This window comes from Acanthaster planci, linkage group LG01 (genome assembly GCF_054643075.1).
Source record: "Acanthaster planci isolate LZ-2023a linkage group LG01, COTS_SCS, whole genome shotgun sequence".
NCBI classification, from domain to species: domain Eukaryota; kingdom Metazoa; phylum Echinodermata; class Asteroidea; order Valvatida; family Acanthasteridae; genus Acanthaster; species Acanthaster planci.
The window spans coordinates 15604404-15625828 of NC_141777.1; the positions used below are offsets into that span (position 1 = coordinate 15604404).

The 21425-nt window shown below is 38.7% G+C and overlaps 1 protein-coding gene across 1 annotated transcript; it reads left to right on the forward strand.

Moving 5' to 3' along the window:
- The first annotated feature begins 1981 nt into the window (after positions 1 to 1981).
- hao1 (hydroxyacid oxidase 1) lies at positions 1982 to 19785 on the forward strand. The gene is made up of 8 exons (XM_087136907.1): positions 1982 to 2217; positions 11001 to 11152; positions 12799 to 13057; positions 15338 to 15510; positions 15877 to 15968; positions 16650 to 16811; positions 17542 to 17611; positions 18514 to 19785. The coding sequence occupies exons 1-8, from the start codon at positions 2066 to 2068 to the stop codon at positions 18585 to 18587; spliced, it is 1134 nt and encodes a 377-aa protein (XP_086993033.1). The 5' UTR covers positions 1982 to 2065; the 3' UTR covers positions 18588 to 19785.
- The last annotated feature ends 1640 nt before the right edge of the window (positions 19786 to 21425 follow it).

Below are 21425 nucleotides of genomic sequence, written 5' to 3' on the forward strand. Positions count from 1 at the left end.
AGAGTTTTCAATGATATGTTTTTTTTTTGCACAAAGCTTTTTGAATCTTAGTGCTGAATACTTGTGCGACAATTCGTAAACATTATGGACAATGCCGTAGAACCAAATGTCGACAAAAATATCGGAAATTTTCGAATGTTTGATAGTTATTCGATATGTTACTTTTATCTAAAATGATTACGATTCCCTCAAATCATCAAAACATGTCGGAAACAAAACAAAAATATTAAAATGATATTTTGAGCACACCAATACGCCACGTGTATCTTTTTTCAAATACGTTTCAGACATCAATTGATGATATTGGAAATAATTTATGATGTTAATTAAAAGTACTTTAAATGTCAGCGTTAACTCAGCAAACTCAAACATCAGTTCAATGTTTAACAAAACCTTTCGCGTAATATTTGTGTGACATTTTCTCATGTTTGCTACATATTTACAAGTATACATTCTATCAATATCATTTTGATATGCAACTGTCAATGTGATACTGTTACTATGATGTTTTATCTCCTGACTTATATAAAAAAAAACAGATTTCAAACATTAATAGATGATGTTGATTTGACCTATTCAAACATATGTTCCGTTGATTCAGAATAAAATGTTTTGTAAATGTTAAAAACACTAGTACAATATATATCTCCGTGATATTTACACAGCATGTTGGTCACAGGAATACAAGTATATTGAATTCACATCATGCAAGCATTTCAGAATTACAATGCTGTGAAAATATCACATCCACTTAAACACATTTATAGAACAAACCAATTTCAAAGAAGCGTTAGTGATTGTTTCGTCTATTCAAACATTTATAAAATGTCTTAAGAATTGTATTATTACAATAACATAACATCGTACGAACAACTCTGAATCATCTCAAGCACTGCTATAAATACACTTCTAAACTTGTCTTCTATGTCATAAAAACATCAAACTAGCGATATTTCTGTTTCGCTTTAAAACCTAGGTTATATATATATTTCACAATAACAATTACATAAAATTAATCTAACTTGTCTGACAAAAAAAATCAATTAGGGGCATTGAAATATTTTCACAACGGTTTTAATTGTTTCATAATATTTCGATGCTGTAACTGAAATGTTATTTCAAACTGTTATATTCACAAAATCGGTGTGACTTTCAAAAAATATTGTCACAGCACTATGTGTTTGCTTTAACGTATCATCACCCAACGTTGTGTTAAAACACCTGTTTAATGCTTTCATCACGTTGATTTGTGTTTGACATAATAGTTTAACAATTATAACACGTTCCCACGTTGGAAATCATTTTGTCCTTAAAATCTCATAATAAACATTAATAAAACTCGAACAATTTTATTTAGCAATGTCAAAAGGATGTTTGCAAAATGTTGATGTGAAAACCCACTTCTCTTATAAAAACCTATTAAAAAATATAACCCAATTACATGATCATCGCAATTTCCGGAAACATATCGCAAACGTTTTAAAAATATTCGTTGATACCTTTCACGTATTACTGAAAACATTTTGCCAAAATTCCTAGTAAGATTAAGTAGGCTATATAATGAAAACATTATCCCTAGCAGTGTAATTCGTCGTCTCACTAAAGGCTAGAAAAACGTCAAGGTATGGGGATTCGGACTTTGAGTTCCAAACGGACATAGCCTATATCACCCTTGCAGTGTTTTTTTAAAAGTCATCAGAAAGTAACAACATGTCCTAACAAGTCAAAAATTGCAGCGAAGATAACAAAGCATTTACTCAGAAAAAAACGAATTTTTCAGACCAGTCTCATAGGATTTGTGCGATGGTTGTCAAGTGATTTCCGTATACGGAACTCTTCCCTTGTGAAAATTGTACCGGCAGAAACTGAATTGAAATATCTAGACGTTGATTGCAGGTATGAAATCGAAAGAGCGACCTCACCCGGGTAGTTAACAGCGCACGTACTTGTACAGTGTGTACATGTACGTAAGGAAGAAGCGCTAGCGGCGCTCTATTCAGTCTTTGGTTGGAAGTGTCATGTACCTGTAAGTAGGCTGTACGCGTACTCGTATTCAGCAATAATTATGTCAGCAATGGCAGGGAGGCGTAACCCAGTCTGTTTGAAAGACTTTGAAGAAATTGCCAGAATAAATTTGCCAAAGAACGCCTTTGATTACTACCAAAGTGGGGCGGATGCAGAACAAACGCTGAGAGACAACGAGGCGGCTTTCAGAAAGTAAGTACATGTACACGACTTGACGTGACGATTACTGGGTCAATTAGCAAGGCCTTCATTTATGGGGCTTAGGCCTTAATTGTGCAGTCTGCCTATGCCCAGGCCTAGGCTTATACCCCAGCCCAGGAGGACTCCCAGACCGTACGTACGGAGGGAGTCTAGGATGTAAGGGTCTAATTAAACTTCGTCAATCTCAGTATTTTCACGTCTGTAACTCTCTACAGCTGGTGGGTTAAGAAATTCGATGCATCACACCACCACAGACAAAAACGTGAAAATCTCAGAAGTAACGTTAATTCTTGCCATTGTTGTGGACTGCTGTCAGCTGTTCTTCAGCGCAGTTTTTACAGTGTTCATGCACACAACTACATACTGGCATGACTGGTATACGGCGTACAAGATTCCAAGCTGCGTACATGCACATGTATACATAAATTGGGGCCAGGCTGTGGCATGCATTGATGGCGGTTGGCCTAGTTATCTGCATGCAAGCTGAGCTTACTGCGGGGAAGCTGATATTAAGGACATGTACAAATCCTGGTCATTTTGTCAGCATTTATGTGTCAACAGGTGGACTTAAAAAAGACCGACAAAGGTGTTCACAAAATTCGATAAAAGTAAGGAACCTTCGGCAGCGGGGTATCTAGCTTTTGGTGTAGGGGGGGTATTATCCAGCAAGGCTTGGCAAATTTTCTGTTGCTAGCAATTAACTCATGTTAGTTAATTTGTCCCATTTTTCAAGTTTTACAGAATGCATTTTTTAGGGCTGGAGAACTTGTTTTCAGAATGCGTATGCACAGATAAACAATTGATGTTTTTTAATAAACTAGATTGATATGAGAGTCAATGAAGGTGATTAACCATCATGGTCTCTTTTAACTTAAAATAAAAAAATCACACATTGTTAGGGGATCCATTGCCCGATAACCAGACAGAGCTCCAGCATGACCATAATAGTAATAATAATAAGTTAGTATTTATATAGCAGCCGTCCATGATAAAATCGTGCTCCAGGGCGCTTTCCAAAAAGTTAAGACACTGGTTACAACTACAATACAATTACACTAAAAACAATAAAAAATAGTAAAACAAATTATTGTAAACAATAAAAACTAGCAATTAAAAAGTTTTAAAATGATCCAAAAATCTGTAAAATATGCCTACCTCAAAAAGGGAATTTGGACAATTAGATTAAAAAAACGCTTGCCTAAAAAGATGAGTCTTTAATCCGGATTTAAATTCACTGACAGACTCAGCTTCCCTAAGGGTTCTATTCAGCTTGTTCCACTCTCGTGGGGCAACTTCTGAGAACGCTCTGTCACCATACAAAGATAACTTAGTTTTTGGACAGTATAACCTCGTTGCATCTTGGGACTGGCGAGTGGATCTGTGGGAAACAGATCTAGTACTAACAATTAATTCATTTAAGTAGTTTGGACACTGACCGTTAATACATTTATAAACAAGAAGACATAGCTTGTAAATTATTCGATATCTTACTGGGAGCCAATGAAGTTCCATGAGCACCGGAGTTATATGATCAGACTTTCTAGTTCCGGTGAGAATCCTGGCAGCACAATTTTGGACTCTCTGTAAGGGGCTAGTGTAGACTGGGGTAGACCACCATACAATGCATTACAATAATCGATTCTGGTCATGATAAGCAAAGTTATCATCCATTGAGTAACAGGAGGACTCAAATACTTTTTGATCTTGTTGATATTATACAAGTGGTACATACATTTACGGGAAACCTCCCTAATATGTGTCTGCATGTTCATATTACAGTCAATGGTAACTCCAAGGTTTTTCACTTGAGGTGATGAAGTGATACAGTCACCGCCAACGTTTATGTTGAGAACAGAAAACTTTTTCAAATTCAGTGGTGTACCAACAACAAGAACATCTGTCTTGTTGGTATTCATTTTCAGGTAATTGGAGGTCATCCATCTTTTAATATCAATGCAACAGTCCTCAATGACACTTACACTGCTTGTAACATTATCTGAAACTGGTGACGTTGACAAGTACAGCATCGTGTCATCAGCATAAAAATGACAATTTAGGCCGTGTTTCCGAATCACATTGCCAATAGGAAGCATATAAATGTTAAAGAGGATAGGACCTAAGACAGATCCTTGCGGGACTCCAAACCTCAGTGGGTATGACGCATGTCCAGCTGTGTGTTCTGCACTGACTCTCAACGTCTGATGCCGGTCAGACAAGTAAGACGTAAACCATGGCCGAGTGTCAGGTGATACACCAATGTACGACTCCAGCCTCCTAAGAAGAATTCGATGGTCAATGGCATCAAAAGCTGCACTTAAGTCCAGCAGGACTAGGATGGCAACTTTCCCCTGATCAATAGTCATTAAGATATCATTTTGGATGCGCATAAGAGCTGTCTCCGTCCCATGAAATCTCCTATACGCGGACTGAAACTGTTCATTTAACTGATGACAGGAGATGTGTTGTACAAGTTGTTCAGCAACAACTTTCTCCAAAACCTTTGCACAGAAAGGTAAGTTTGTGATGGGTCGGTAATTCTTCAGGTCGTTAGCTCCATCGGTACTGATTTTTCGGAGTTTAGACACTGGTCTCACTGTAGCCGTTTTGAGGGCTTGCGGGACAACACCATGCACTATTGATGAGTTAACAATTGATGTTATCACTGGGGCAATAACTGGCAAACAAGCCTTCACAAGCTTTGTCGGAAGTGGATCAAGATCACTTTGTTTTGGTGAGGACTGTCTGATTATTTTGTCAACCTGAAGATGGGACACCGTCTCAAGAGAAAAATCGCATCCAGGTACTGTAGCTGACAGTTCCTCTTTGTGATCATTATTATCCAGTGAACTGGCTGCAGCTTCACAATTCAACCTTATAGTGAGAAGTTTTCGCTAGAAGAACTTGGCTAAAATTATTCGCCAGTTGCTGTGGAGAACTACATGATGGAAGAACAGTCTCTGACTTTCGACCAAGCAAGTTGTCGAAAACACGAAACATTCGATGGCCATTACCTCGGCATTCGTCAAGAAGATCTTTAACATATCTACATTTTGCCCGATTGATGAGGCTCAAAACCTTGTTACGTTGATGCTTGTATATTTCTCTGTCTACAGTAAGTTTAGTCATACGCCATTTATTCTCAAGTTTTTACGCAACAGTTTCTCTGCGCGAATTTCATCTGTGAACCACTGAGTTTTAGGGCGAACAGTTATTGACCGCATTTTCTTTGGAGCGTGTTTGTCCATGAGAGTCTGCATCGTTGTATTATAGGTGTCGGTGAGAACCTCTGGGTCCGTGTTAGCTTTGGATAAATCGGCCAGCGAGGAAGTAGTGATGTCTGCCATTAACCACTTCGTGCCGGGGCATTTTTCAACGTTGAGGATGCTGGGCCGGCATGACTATCATTTTTTCTGTTTTCAAAATCCTTCAACAATTCATCATTCCATTTAACAGTCGTTTATAGCCACACGGAGTAATCTTTAGGCACTACTGTAAGTTGACAGGTGACCTTCATTGACGACCGAATATTTCAGCCAGGCCTGCAGCCTTGTAAACAGAGCCCAGATTGTGCGGTGTTATACAACTGTCTTTTGTTCACGAACCTGGCTTAGTGCACTGCTGACCTCTTTTCAATAGGGGCCAGATTAGCATGCAGCAGTGCTATGTGGCTCATTGCTGCGGTGGTAGAGAGCTTTTGTCCCCTGTGGTAATCCGCTTGCTCTAAATACCCCAGACCCTGGTATATGGTTCAAAATAATGCTGGATTATCACCACTTTTGAGAGTGAAAAATGCCGGTAATGCCCAGCAGCCTGGTCTTTTGTTCGGAGTAGGGTCTTTTGTTACAGGGCCCTGTTTCCTTTGTCCGAGTTCGGAGACCCCGGCCACACATATAAACCATACGGCTCCGATTTCGGAGTCCCCAGCTGGTAGTGGTTAAGAGAGTTTCATCAATATCTCTGATTTTACGGTAAGTACACGGTGCTTTTTGTCTTGAGGGTTTATGGAAATCCAACTCACCAGTCACCGTCGAATGATCTGATATTGTTGGGTCAAAAACATCAATTGTTCAGAAGATGAACGAGTGACAATGAGGTCGAACACTTGACCACGGTTATGAGTAGGCTCCTTGACATGCTGCTTCAGATCACATGACTCAAGGAGATTGATGAATGCCCTTGTCTCACGAGAATCTGTCTTGTTGACGTGTACGTTAAAATCACCCATAATAAGGAACTCTATTGATGTGGAGAGTACCTCCTCTAGAAGGTGACCAAATTCAGTTCACCATGTGTACTATACTTCAGCCTCCCAAATATGCCAGTGAATATTAAGCTCACTGACAAAGATGTTTGGCATCATTTCTTCACTGGTGAAACAAGTTGACAAAAATATCAGAAGGCACTAATGATTACAAAGGACTCCAAAAATACTACACATGAAAGTTTCCAGCTGCTTGATGTGAGGCAAATCAAAGTAGGCCTTCCTCCGATATGTGAGGCTGAGGGTTTTAAGAGAGCATCTCCTTCCCCCATCCCCCACCCCCTAACACCTGTATGAATTAAGAGATTTTTTAAAAGTTGACACAGTCTAACTATCTGTCCACTGCTCTAAAATTCAATTTGTCACTGCCAATTACAAATTCAGTCTGCTATTATATTTTTGGTTTACAAATGGAAAAATGGAAAGGCCAATCAGCAGCACAATTTGTGTATGATTGCTACATCTACCTGTACTTACCCGCCCAGCATGTGTGCCATCACTGCCTAAGCATACCCAAACTGAGTTTCTGATCTATAGGATTGCTTTCACCTGTTCGTCACGATCATAATGCCCGTAAGGCAATCCTCTTTTTGTATTCTTCATTTACCAAGATAAGTTGCTGTTTCATCAGTGTATTTAGACATCTTTAATCAGTAAAAATCTACAAACAAATTAAACACTTCAAAGAGTTCTTGGATGACCGCACCCACCATACTTATGAAGCTGGCTATGCTGACCGAGGTTATTCTTATAAAATATCGGGTTGTTTTCCAAATTTATGCTTATAAACCCAAATTTATGTAAAGCTGAACAAAATATGAACATTTTAGGGTAACCAATAGGCTGTTACTGGTCAGTCTGAAGACCCTGACCTGACAAAAATGAAACTGCAGTTTTGTTATCAGCAGGAGGGTTCTAGGCGGGTACCATTCATGGTAAACTTGAAACTAGTTTCATTTTTTGTGAGATTTGAGGTAAAAGTAGTACATCCACACACTGGTACATGTTTGTTGGAGATTGTCTCTTTGAAGTGACGAAATTCCCAGCACTGTTGTCCAACACAATGATTTTATGTTGTGAAATTCCTTTTTTCCTTCTGGCTTGAAAGAAGAGGCCAGAGAAGAAAACACGAACAAGAATGTATCTCTTTTCACCCTGAATGCATCGTGAGTTGTGCACTGCATGCACAGCATTCATGTGTAGCTCTGTCCCTTTAGAAGCCTTAAAAAACAAGGTGTGCCAAGCTTGCGTGCAATGCGACACACGCTTTCTGCGCCTGCATGATGATCGTCAAAACGACTTGAGATTCAGCAGCACCACGCATGCCAAATACTGCACAGCCCAGTGAACTGTTTGAACACGCACCTTACATGTAGGTGAGTCGATTTCCCCCATAGTGCACCGTGCAACGTATGCGGGCGGTTAGCGTGCTGAGCAGATTTATCACACAGCCTTGAATTCAAGACGACTATACCAGTCAGTGGTTCCCGATCGCAGTGATTATATGAATAGAAATATTGTGCTTAAGTCGGGGACCAACTACATCATGGTCATGTGCGTGCTTGCATGTTTTTGCCGGATGACCTGTCGATCAATGTCTACAACGTAACTGTGCACGGAAATCTTAAGTAAAAATTCTGATACGTCATGCTACAGATTTCGTTAAAACATGGCAAAATGTTAGAAAGACAAGACATAATGAAAAACCATTGAATCAAAAGGTGAAAATAAGCAGAACTGAATGTAGCTCCAAGAGAAGAGAAACCTAGTTGTTATGCTTGCCGCTCACAAGGCTAGGCCGTGAGCTTCGATTTTATTTGCCACAATTAAAAAAGTTCAATTTTTTTGAGCAGACCCTGTTGCATCTCTGTATATTATTGTAATAAAAAATGTCTCCAAAGCCACAATTTGTTGTCGCTTAGAGACTACTGTACTTACGATTTTGTCAGATGCAGCCATCTTTGTCTGTGGACCTCCAGTCATTCGATTTCAGGTTGAAATATTGTCTTGAAGGTTTCATCATATTTCATTTCAATGAAGTTGGCATCAATACATCATGATTTCTCGGTACATTCGTATTTATTTGTTAAAAGGCTATTTGCCATACTCTAGGATGAATTCTACGTTGGATCGTTGGGCATCAGCTGCCTTCAAGTGTCTGGAAGCTGCTTGAAACAAGCCACCATAGTGCAATTTTTCTCATGTAAAAAAGAAAATTCTCCATTCTTTTTCATGAACTTTGCATTCGAATATTTGATTTCGAAAAGTACCAATCGAATATTCAAAAATTGATTGAATATTCAAATACTTGGCACGGTTAGACAAACAAATTGGTGAAGCCATGCCACTTGCTCTGTTTTGTGTTTGTTGGGGTGTTTGGTTGTTTGTTGGGTTACAGTATAGGGCTGTTTGATTGTTCGTTTGTTTATTGTTTGTGTGTAGGGGTGTATGTGTTTTTTTTTAATTGGTGCGAGCATCATGTGTCTAGGTAGCCACATGTGCTAGTGACTAAAGTAAAGGCTAGTCCCAAGTCAGTGTTATGTATGCGCCCATTCACATTACACCGGGCCCGCAGTGTGGTAGGCTTACTGTGGGCTACAGCCTGTAGCTTGACTCAGCAGGTTTTTGCAATGGACCACTACCGGTATCTCTTTTCTTTCCATCTCTTTTCAGTCCCCAGTCATTGGCATTTTTCAAGTTGTCACCAGAGGATGCTCAAATACATGTATTTTATGATGTCACTGGTATATCTTGAACAGTACTGTCTAAACTAACATAATTGCAAGCAATTTTAAATTAGAGGGCTTTTTTGGTTTCTACCAGAAGCAGGGGTCTAGTGATGTTATACACAAAAAAATGAAGACCTAAATTCACTCTTTCACTTGCTGCAAAAGTAAGACAAGTACTTTTGCAGTTTATTTGTGTATAATTTTACAGCTTAGGCCTATTACATCATGATGATGTCAGAGTAATATGTGCCACACAGGATCAGGATCGATATGTTCAAAGGTGTAACTTTATACATTTGTATCAAAAACACTTTTGAAGAACAGCCATGGAGAATTGTCTGGAAAACAGAAGGAAAGAAAGAAAACAAAAAAGAACAACATCTTTATTCAAACAATTCTAAATAGGTGACCAGGCTATGCTCAATCACTGCTTTGGGCTTTCACATTAACAATACATGTATCTGAAATACAAAGATAAATTTTTTAGGGTTTTATTTTGTTAAAATATGCTTTGAAGAGACCTTTTAAAGTGCCACCTCGAGCCTTCATATGCTACAGTATGTTTTGCTCAAATATGGTTCTACATATCAAATAAGGTTTTCAGAAGATAAGGCTGCATACAAATCTATTGTTTAGAGCTAGGTCTAGGTCTTAACTCCATTGGAAATACGCGGTGACGTGCAGACGATAGACCTACATGTAGTCATAGCTCTGGAAGCACATTTCAGACATGGCCTAAGAAACAGTTGCTTGTTATTTAGAAGTGTCAAATGTCATCTCTCTCTGTTTACCCTCATGTACTTTTTTTATCTCCTCTATTTTCAGTGAATATCAGTAGTGTGTCCAGCCCCTCTATTTTGGGATTTTTCTTGAAAAAATTTTTGATGCACAGGGCAGACCAAAAATACAAGCTACATTGGAAGAAAATTTGGACAGTCCTTCTTGGTGACACTTGTCAGTGTTATCCATGGCTCTTGAAATTTGAAAAAGTCAATTGAACAGCACTTTTTAGGAAATAAAATCATGGCCATAAAATGAAGCTTCCCATGCTCCATTATTTGGATGATAGTTTCAATATGCTACAGTTGTTATCTGCTACATGTTTGTAGCAGAAGTTGGCTTGCATGCATTTTGAGTACTTGAGACTTTGTCAGTACATGTGGAAGCAGATACATATGTACAAATTGTACCGTTTCTGTGGACAGCATTGTGCCTCATTACTAACCAGATTGACAACCAAATTTTGAACATGCCCAGACATTTTCTAATTATTTTAAATTTGACATTTCTGTTTTTTGTTTTCTGTCTCTTTTTTCTATTTTCTTGTTTCTTTTTTTTTTTTCAATTTTTGCTGCTTCCAACTCTGTCATACAAAATGGTAAACTGGCTAACTTCATTTCATAGAATCAGGATTACCTTTTTCTTGGTTCCTTGATAAGACTCTCAAATGCAAATTTCTGTGTGATATCACTAAAGAAGAAATTTTGCACTAACATAAAGTAGATTTTATGTTCGGGCCAAGTACCAGTAGTACTTGTAAAAAGGTACGTGTAAAGGTGCTCAACAGTTGGTCTTGGTCTCAACAACTGGAGTTAACTTGATTATCTGGACAGCTTCCTAGTGGAAGAAGGATGCTAATTGAAGACGGGGGGGAAGGACTTCGGCAATTAGGTATCTACTCCTTGACAGCAGCTGTTGAGAAGCAAGATTGTCTCAGCATTTCTTATTTTGTGTATTTTTACATTTCTTAATTGTGTATATCTTCATCTTATTGATACTCGTAGGTACAGATTAAGGCCCAAACACTTGCGGGATGTTTCCAACCGAGACTTGCGCACTAGTATCCTCGGCCAGGAAATTGCCTTCCCCATAGCTGTATCTCCAACAGCAATGCAACGAATGGCACACCCTGAAGGGGAGGTAGCAACTGCAAGAGGTACATGTAGGTTGATAGGGGAACTGACAACTTGAATGAAGACTCTGACCGCAAGGAACATGCTCTTCAAGTTACTGAGATGAAAGTGTATAGTAGCAACATGGCAGTAAAGCCTGGCCAGCACTGTAAAAAGTTGCAATTTCGAGAAACTTCTGTTATGTATGTTCTGTAGATCAGCTAAACTAAAACAGAATACAAGAGCTATGTGAACTGTACCAGAGGACCATGCTGGTCTGTACCTCACATTCCTTGGCATCTACACAGGGACTGTTGGTAAACTGTGATAAAACAAAATACATGTCTGCTAAGGAAATGTAATAAGGGAATAGATGTGTTTGGCCAGCCTTAAACGTGCATTTAAGACCGGCTAAGGAGAATAGACGCGACTAAGTGTATTATCAGTGGTAAGTCTCCTGAGCTGGTCTTAAACATTAGTTTAAGATTGGCCAAGCACATGTTGATTCCCATTCATAAATACCTTTTTTAGTCAGAGAGTCAAAAGAAATCAGTACTTTCTCTTTGCACGCTGCAGCTTTAGGCATGCAGAGCCTTGAACTGGCAGCTTGTAGAATTGCGTCAATGCAGCTTTTGAAATCAACTGCATGACATAAGAGCTGAGGCAACATGCCCAAAAGTTCTAAGCAACATACACGGGGATTACTGAACCAACTATATCTGTTGTGTAAAAAGCCAATATGGTGGATTTCCAATGAGTTTGTTTTAGAATTTTACTTTCTTTTTCCAGAACACCCCATCCATTGTATGGTATATTCGTTGTGCAAGTTGTCCAAAAGAATCTCCGTATATGGACTTGGCGCGTGCATGGTGAGCTGCGTGCACACAGACTCTTGACGAATTAGAATCGATTAAACTGTCTCATATCAATGTGCCAGCGCATGATTACGCAGTGGGCATTATCACTTCTCTCTTGTTTGTTTACATTTGGACTTGTCATTGAGTTGATTGATTTCTGAATAAATAATAATAGTAATAACGTTTGTGCTGTGCGGTCAAAAAAGATGTGTCAAAATTTAAACAAAACATGTTGTCTTTGTTTAATTCACTGGAATTCTTTTGTATGAATTAGTTTTCTGTAAATTCTTTTGTATGAATTAGTTTTCTGTAAATTAAGGATTGCTTCGCCAGAAAATCTGCCTGTTCGATCTTGTTATATGATGTTTTGTTGAAATAAATTTTGAGAGTGAATTCTGGGTTATAAAATATTTAAATATGATAGCTCAAGCCCATAAAACACCATTCTGTTTTTCCAACTTTCAGACTTGTTTTGCAGAGTATTTTACTTGTTGGCCTCCAAGCCTTTACTCTGTAGAAATGTTGGCCTTGTAGCCCCTTATATTGGCCTTGGTGCTCCTTTAAATGTCCCATTTCTTCAGTTCTTGAGACCAAAATGGCAGTGCCCCAAAAAACTCAAACTTTGATCCCTGGCACCTTGAACATGTCTACTGTCCTTACCAGCACAATTTCATGGCAAAGGTGCATTTCTTGGACAGCTTGTTAAACCACTACTGGACTGTGGTACTGTTCAGGATACTGAAATAGGATAGGGATGTTGTAACCAATCTGTGAGTTTAGAGATGAAAGTAGGAAATCAATGGAAAGCTTATAAACTCCCTTTCCTTTTTCAGCTGCTACATCCCTGGGAACAGGTGTTATCTTAAGCTCTTGGTCCACGTCAAGTATTGAGGAAGTAGCTGCAGGTTGTTCACCCATCGGTCCTCGCTGGTTCCAGCTTTATGTCTACAAAGACCGAGATGTCATCAGAGACCTTGTTAGAAGGGCAGAGAGAGAGGGTTATAAAGCCCTGTTTGTAACAGTCGATACACCCATACTGGGTCGGAGAAGAGCTGATGTCAGGAACAAGTTTGCATTACCACCACATCTCAGGTATTGTACATACATGTACATGTATCATATAGTGTAAGTACATGTACATTGTACATGTATGTGTGGATGGGATAACAACCTGCACATGTGCAGTTAATTCCAAAGCAACCATTGTGCATTTATGTATCTGCTATAATTTCCAAATTCCAATAAGTAATCACCAAATGCATTACAGTTTAATGACAGTACCAGTATGTAAATGTGTATGGTAAGCTATGACACTTGACGTGGAGAAAATGCTGACAAGCAAAACTATATGGGTTATTCCATTGGATGTACCAGTTAGATGCATTTGTTGACAGGGTGTAAGGATCCCTCAGAGTAACGTAACCCTTATAACATTGGTAAATCTTTCAGTTTTAGAACGTTTCAGGGTATTTTGATTTTTCAGCTTGATACATGAATGTATAACCTGGAAAAATTACGGATTGAGTGGGATTCGAACCCATGACCTCCTGCTCGCTAGTGTACATGTTTTAACCACTTGACAACTGAGGAGTTGAGACGTCTGCACAAGTAAGCAGTACACTGTAGGTTGTGTTTTTGAGTCCCACCCAAGTAAGCTTGTGGATTTTTTTTTGGCAAGCTCCCTGGATGCTGGTTGTATGCACTCGCGCACATGTACATGTACATGCATGTGTATTGTAATGTACATGTACACATTACATGTGCATCAATGCATTTGGAAATATTTCCATTTCAGATCTCCAGACACCTGTGACCCTGGCCTAAAACTACTTTTTATGACATTATATTTCTTTCTACCAGTACCCATATTTAATACAAGAAATGAGAAATAAAATTAATGCGAGAAATAAGGATGAGTGTGTTGCCTTCATGTACTTATTTACATGTACTTAACTTTGTTTACATCAACTTGACTTGGTAGGCCTACATGTATCTCCTTTCCTATAAGGATGCCCATAGCATGAAATGTGAATGTTTTGTGGTGGTCTTGCAATGTCCTTGCAATTTAGGCAATGCTCATTTTTAATTTTACTTTTTCTTTACGTACACATACATGTGTTTGTCTGAAATTCCTGAAGGTAAAAATGAAGTAGTAATAGGTACTGTACAGTCAGCACTTTTCCCACCTGATCTGACCCCTTTTTCAAATTTCAGTTGGCATGCTCAGGATTATGGATTTTTCCAGGCACAGACTGTGTTGTCTCCATGGTCCATCCGGGCCCCGTCAATGGTGTATTCCATTCATGACCATTTCCGCTGATTTGCAACTTGAGGATCGGTCTTGTAAATGACTACTCAAATCAGAACCTCTTTGGACAATTGTACATTTGTGTTGCAAATCAGCAAACCAAAGTTTAGTTTTATCAGCTAACCAAAGAGAGAGATGTGGGATGTCTTTCTTTACTGCAGTTAATAAAGTTAATTAAATTAAAATAAAATTGTAATTATATTCAAAAGAAGACTGAGATTGATATACATTATAATTGCATGTATTTATATATCTATCCCAAAGAAATGCTGAATAATATTCTAAAGAAAAAGCAAGAAGAAAATCTATATATTTTATTATTAGAACAGCAATGTTTGACTTTTCACATTGCCTTAATGTTTTGTGACGAAGGCCTCCTCCTGACTTTAATGTAGCTCTGTTGATTCTGTGTTTAGGCATTCAAATAGGAATAACTGAAAATTGTACATGTATGTACTGTATTAATGAGTATTCTTACCCAGCTATGCTGCTGCATTTGCTCTCTGCTATGAAACCATTTCATTCTAAGCACACATTCAGGGAATGTGGTATACTGCTTTTCTGCATACTTCTGTAGAATTTTGCCCGCACTGGCACCTGGCCATCCTTCAAAACTTCAAATGCGACTTTGTACACGTACATGTATCCATTCTTAAAGAAATTATATCCCCCATACACTTAATTTTTCCTTTCCAAACGAACTTAAAGCTACTGCACATGGTAGAAAATCAACTCTTGAAGAAGTCGTCATTGTTGTTCAAACGCATGTATGTTTACATTCACGTAACTTTGACCTGAACTTGACCAAGCTAATGGCATCATTATGCTTTTGCAAAATAGGGTGGGGTGTATGCATAAAGCCACAACAGCCTATTGGAGGGGAAACATTGTCAGAAATTTGACACATTGTCAGTCGGTTGGAGATACATGTACCATTATTAATTGGTGATATATTTTCTGCTGGCTACTACACTATCAGTTGTAACAACAATGAACAGAAATGAAATTTGTAGATTCTGGGTAAGCTCCAGTCAATTTATTGTTACTTGTTTTATGCATTGTAGGTTAGCCAACTTCGACTTGAGTCGTCTACATTCCAGTGGGGTGCACAGCAGTGAGGATTCTGGCTTGGCTGCTTATGTTGCATCATTAATAGATCCATCCCTCAACTGGGAACACATTGAATGGCTGAAAAGCATCACTTCCCTGCCTATCATTCTTAAAGGAATACTAACAGGTAAAGGGCACGTGACTGTTACTCTGTTACCAGCTTAACGTTTAAATTTTAGTTTTGGTATTTTCATGGTACTTATACTTTGGTTCAGAATTTTGGAGAAACCAAGAAGGGTCAGGTGGATTAGGAGGGTTTGGCGTATGTTTTAAAACAATGTTAGTGCATGCTGTTGTGCCACTCTTAAAAAGTGGTACAAAGAAATTTTAGTAGTTGTGTAGGATCTTTTCATTATTACTACAATGAATTGAGAACTGTTTTGGTAGTAAGTTGTAGAAACAATCTGTACTCTGTATATATTGGCACAGTTTCAGTAAGATTTCAACTTGACTTTTTGGCTTTCTTGTATCTCAATCCCACCTTTTATCACAGCTGAGGATGCAAAACTTGCTGTTGAACACAATGTTTCTGGTATTCTGGTTTCCAATCATGGTGCAAGACAGCTTGATGGTGTCCTAGCAACTGTAAGTCTGCATTCTTGGGTATCAGATGAGCTTTGAACCTTTTTATGGTGAAGGCGGCAGTAACTTTCTGAAGCACTGAGTACCCTCCGGTTCCTTTCAGAACACACATACATGTAATCACAGAAAGAAATATCCTTGCATAGGGGTACCGTAAACCTTTTACTTGATTCATTGGTGTCATTGAAAAAGAGTCATGTGACATGTGCAATGGCTATTATGGGCATTATTTAGTGTCAGTGGGGGGGAAACTGAAATGAAAGTTAAATCTAAAACGAATGAATCCTCCTAAATCTGACCTTGACAATATTTGGCCCATCATGAATAGTACCTATGAGGTGGAGAGAAATGATATGGGTAAAAGCTTTTTCATTTTTCACTCATTGCATTTAATTTTATATTGTAAAACAAACAAAAAGAAAGGAGCCTTTAATCAAGGCCCTGAACCATTTGTACATGATCATTCGTCATCTTCCCTACATATGTTTTATGTCTATAGCATCATAGTATCAAACTCCCTGTAGAGTTGCAGTGGTAAGGTACCATGTACACTCCCTGTAGAGTTGCAGTGGTAAGGTACCATGTACACTCTTACATTTATGTTTACTGCATGCCTGGTTGTGGAATTTGATGAAGTCGGGACAAATTGTGTAGATAATACTTTCCATCATTCTAACTTTCTAGATAGATGCATTGAATGAAGTGGTGCAAGCAGTGCGTGGGTCCAACGTGGAAGTCTACCTAGATGGAGGAGTGAGGACTGGCACTGATGTCCTGAAAGCTCTTGCACTAGGTGCAAGGGCTGTTTTTATTGGTCGGCCTAGTCTTTGGGGACTGGCTTATAATGTAAGTTAATTTGAGGATTCTTCTGCCATTTTCATATCTATTAATATCTATAGGACAGAGTTACCAGCAAGTACAAATTAGACATGAAATACATAAAGGAAACACAAGTTTGTACTTGATATAAATGCTCTTTATCACCTAACATTGGCACAATGTGAAGCATGTTAAAGATCATTTCAAATCAAGCTGAAGTCTGCAGAGTGAAGTGTCTTAACTTTTGCAACTGAAATCCCAAAGCCAAATATGATACTTACATGTAGATGTTGAAAATGGCCTGTCATTATGCAAAGTGACCTGTTAAATGCATTCACATGAGTAAATATTTCAAAGAAATGAAACTTCCGTTTGCACTGGTTCTTGCGAACCGCATTGCATAGTACACACAGTGTGTGCTGTTTTCCATGAAGTGAGATTTTGGTACTGTACTTGTAGGTACATACCATAGATGTGGGTAGAGAGATGTTTCACAAAACACAAGGTTAACATATTTATTCGAAAAGGATTAGTTTCGGACTTTGATTTAATTTTTTTAGTGAAAAAGTTATTTGAGAATGGGACTAAATATGAGCAATTGTTAACTAGATATTCAAAATTGGATGGGGGCCAGGCAACAATAATGGACCAAGCCAAAGGTGAAGTTCCATTATCATCGCCACATCTCTCTTTGGTTTTACACTTAATCATTCAAAATTGCTTTGTTGGAATTCTATTTCCTTTTATCTTTCAATAGGGTGAAGCAGGAGTCAGGGAGGTTCTTGAGCTCATCAGAGATGAATTCAAGCTTGCTATGGCCCTTTCAGGTAGGTTGCTTGCTACTTTTATGAAATTAATACGTCATGACTGATTGGTTGAGGTAGTGTGTGTGTGTTCACTAACCTTAAATACCTTGTGTGGACTTTTGAAAAAAAAGGTGTCCACATGATGCAGGATGGGAGGACGTTCTGTGGACTTACCCATGTCCACAGGATGTTTCCCCTTCTCTGAAGAGAAGTTTAGGGGTATTTGGGGGTTCGGGTTATCTTTCATAAAGGAAGAGGAACAGTCAAGGAAACATTATACAAAAATCCAGCTGAAAATCTTGTCCCCAGTTCAAGAAAAATTTATTTTCCGAGTTGTCTTAACTATACAAAAACAAAGGAATGACTACATGAGGTATGTCACATAAGTACACACACACACGTGTTTTACATACGAAGTGTGGACATTCCTGTCTTCTCCTTTGGTTAAGGTAAATACTCGTTTTTCTCCAACTAGAATAACTCCTTCGAGCTGGATTTTTGATGATGATTTCCTGGAATGTTCATTTTGCCACAAATAACCTTCAGCCCAAAATGCCTCTGAAGCTGTTTTACAGAAAGGGGAAAACACTGTGTGGACGTGTGCAAGTCCACACAACGCCATCGTACCCTGCATTATACAGACTACTGTTGTGCAGAGGTCCACACTATGTGTGACACGCCTGTACACCCATGTTTGTGTGTGTAGGTGCTCACAGCATTGTGGTGAGGCCTTCTATTTTAGGGAAATTTGGGTCGAGTTATCTGGACTTCCTGCTGTCCATCCCCCCAATTGGTGTAATGACAGAGGGTATGTCGTACAACCATGGAATAAGTGTGCTTATATTTACCTACTTTATGTAGACCTGAGACCAAAATACCAACATGAAAAGTGCAATTTATATTTGTTTCTATTTCATTCCTAGGCTGTACCTGTATAGCTGACATCACACCGGATCTCATTCAGAAAGACAAATTTCTCCTTATGGCAAAAATGTAAGGGTTTGCTTACAAAAAAGCCCAGTATGAAGAAAACAGTATGAATTGTTTCACTCATATTTTAAAATCATTCAAAACCAACTCGAGCTATAATAACATCAAGACTGTTTCACACATATTTTTTGTAAATTTTTCTTTGTAAATAATTCTGAAATCAAGAATTTAAATTCTAACCCCAACTGTTCTCAATCCTCCAATTTCAGTATGATTTTACATACAGTCTGGGGTAGGGTTGATAACATCTCATTTTTTAAAAAACAAAGTCTTTGTATTATTTTTGAAATTTCGATTAAGATTTATTAAAAGTAAAACAAAATCAACATAGGAAATTCTATTGACAATATATTTAGTGAATATCCGATAACCATAAAATTCAGCATTGCTTTTTCCTTATGTTGTTTTTTAGTGAAATCTGATTGATAGTACTTCACTGTTTACATGAAAGTCCTCATTTTGTGTAAATTAGGATTGCTGAACTAGATGAGGCAACACTGGCAGATAACAATGACACGTACTTGGAGGGGAAAGTTTGAAAAAGTGACTGCATCATATCAGTCCTCCCAAGCCTAAATGTATATGTATATGAATGAACTGTAACAAAGTTATTCCCTAGCCAGAATTTATCCCATTTCTCATAACCACATCTGTGAGTAGACGTTTAATTGACTGGACCTAATCACTGGCTGGCTGCATGGAAAGCATCACAGTTTGTTTTTTGGGGTTTTTTGGTGGGGGGATAACCCAATTGGCCTCCCCCCCGGTACGCTTTTGATTTACAAGTGATTGCTTATGGTGTAACAGGTAGTTGAGATGATATTTCAAAATCACTTTTGAATTGTGGATTAACAAAGGATACATGCATGTATGGGTGAAATGTGTGTAAAGACCACTCTGAATGAATAAAGGTTGTACATGACAGCCATTTTCCCAGTCATTGTGTTTGTTCAACAGGGATACACAGGTAGACCTTTTGTGTATATCCACCATGACAAAAAGAATGACAGGGAAGGTGGCTGCCACAGGCAGCCTCAGTTGTACTGTATGGTATTGCGTTCACTTATGTGCATTGAAACAGTGTCGAAGGAAAGGCTGAAATGAATATCTTAATGGGTTAGTGAACAAAGAAAGACTATATATTCATACTCTTTTCGTGGAAAAAATCAATTAAAAAGAGCTGTGCTTTCAGCCCATCTCACCGATCTCAGCTGTCCTGTGCCCAATTTAAACAAGTGAAACAAAACAAAATCGGCATGCTTGTGAAGACATTCAATATGAGCATATCTGTGCAATTTCAATTGTATCATACCCGCGTGCATCAGCTTACATGTACTGCACGTCATTAGGTACACCATCTAAGAAAATGGGTACCTGTATTTCTCCAAAATCATTAGACAGATTTTCATTTAATTGATGTCAAAAGCAAAAGTGAAAAAGATGCTGAAGCTGAGAGAAGAAAATGACGTTGAAATTTGTGCCCCTGTACATTTTCAGTGGGCCGCTCAAGCTTGTTGCCTCCACCTGCGATTTATGTATATGAGCTCTTAAGTTAGAATTTATAAGCAATCTGATCTATTGGTGGTAAATCTCAAAGCGCATGATTGGATTCTATCTTCGGTCATGTATATTCATTAATGGGAACGGTTACCACCATTTGGCTTTTGATGACCCGTCCTGACAGCACGCGTTATTATGACTGGGGGGTGACTAAGTGCCTACCGCGTAAGCTTTGCTGTGTGATTCGACGTTGTTGAATGAAAATGAATTTTTGGGCATTATGCAGATTGTCTGTGGATCGGAGAGCTTCTTGAGATTTTATTTGAGACTGCCCGAGGAGAAATTCTCCACCACTCAAGGCTGGATCCAGACCCAAATTTGGGAGGGGTGGGGGCAAAAGAAGTAAGCAGCAGCCCCGGTGCACTTTGGCATTAACTGATCTCACCAGTCACAATTTAGCAGCTGCTCTGAAACAATTCCCTGAACGAAATGGCTCTTTCCATACAAAACAACCTCAATGTAAGACACTTGATAGCTTCATGACTATTTATTAAAAAGCATCATCTTTTTTTGGGGGGGGAGGCATGGACCACATTGGCTCCCCTATCCGTTCTTGCTGTCGCTATGCCTCCGACACTTTTGATCATTGATGTTTCTTCTGGTACACTCATTTTATAGTGCTCGCATTAAAATTTACATTCTGAGAATACTTTTGCGGATATGTACAAACACTGCCATGACTGTGTTTGGTCACTCATGGTCTACTACGCATGGAACGTCCGGGTTGACCACACCTCACTGCATTGGTAAAGCCTAATCCAAGACTCGTCCTTGAGCTGTCTCATCTCTCTTTACCTGAGTGAATGTTTGCCGTAGTTGATGTGTTCCTCAGCAACAGGGTTAAACCACGGTGACCGCGTGGGGTCAGACCACAGCGACCTTTTTTGGACAAGCTTGCTGGTGTTGTGTCCTGAAGGCCTAATGCATGGCACCAGTGTTCCTACTCTGTATACTCTGTACTGTCATGCACTGTATAGTATGGAGGACGAAAAGTGGCCATCTGTTTTTCTGCTATCAGAATGGGAGAAAAGCAGATTTTATGTTGTGGTAACATGCAATTTCGACTTTTCTACTTTTCTGCCACCTCAAAAAGCAGAACAAACATTGTTTATGCATTTTTCTATATTTCTGCTATTCTGCTTCAAGAAAAAAGCAGATTTTACTTTTTCTTCATTCACTGGCAGCCGAAAAGCAGCCATCTACTTTTCACCTTTCGAGCAGGCAGAAATTAGGATCAAAAGTTTTTACAACAAAACGCGAATTCTACTTTTTTGCTTTTTTTTTC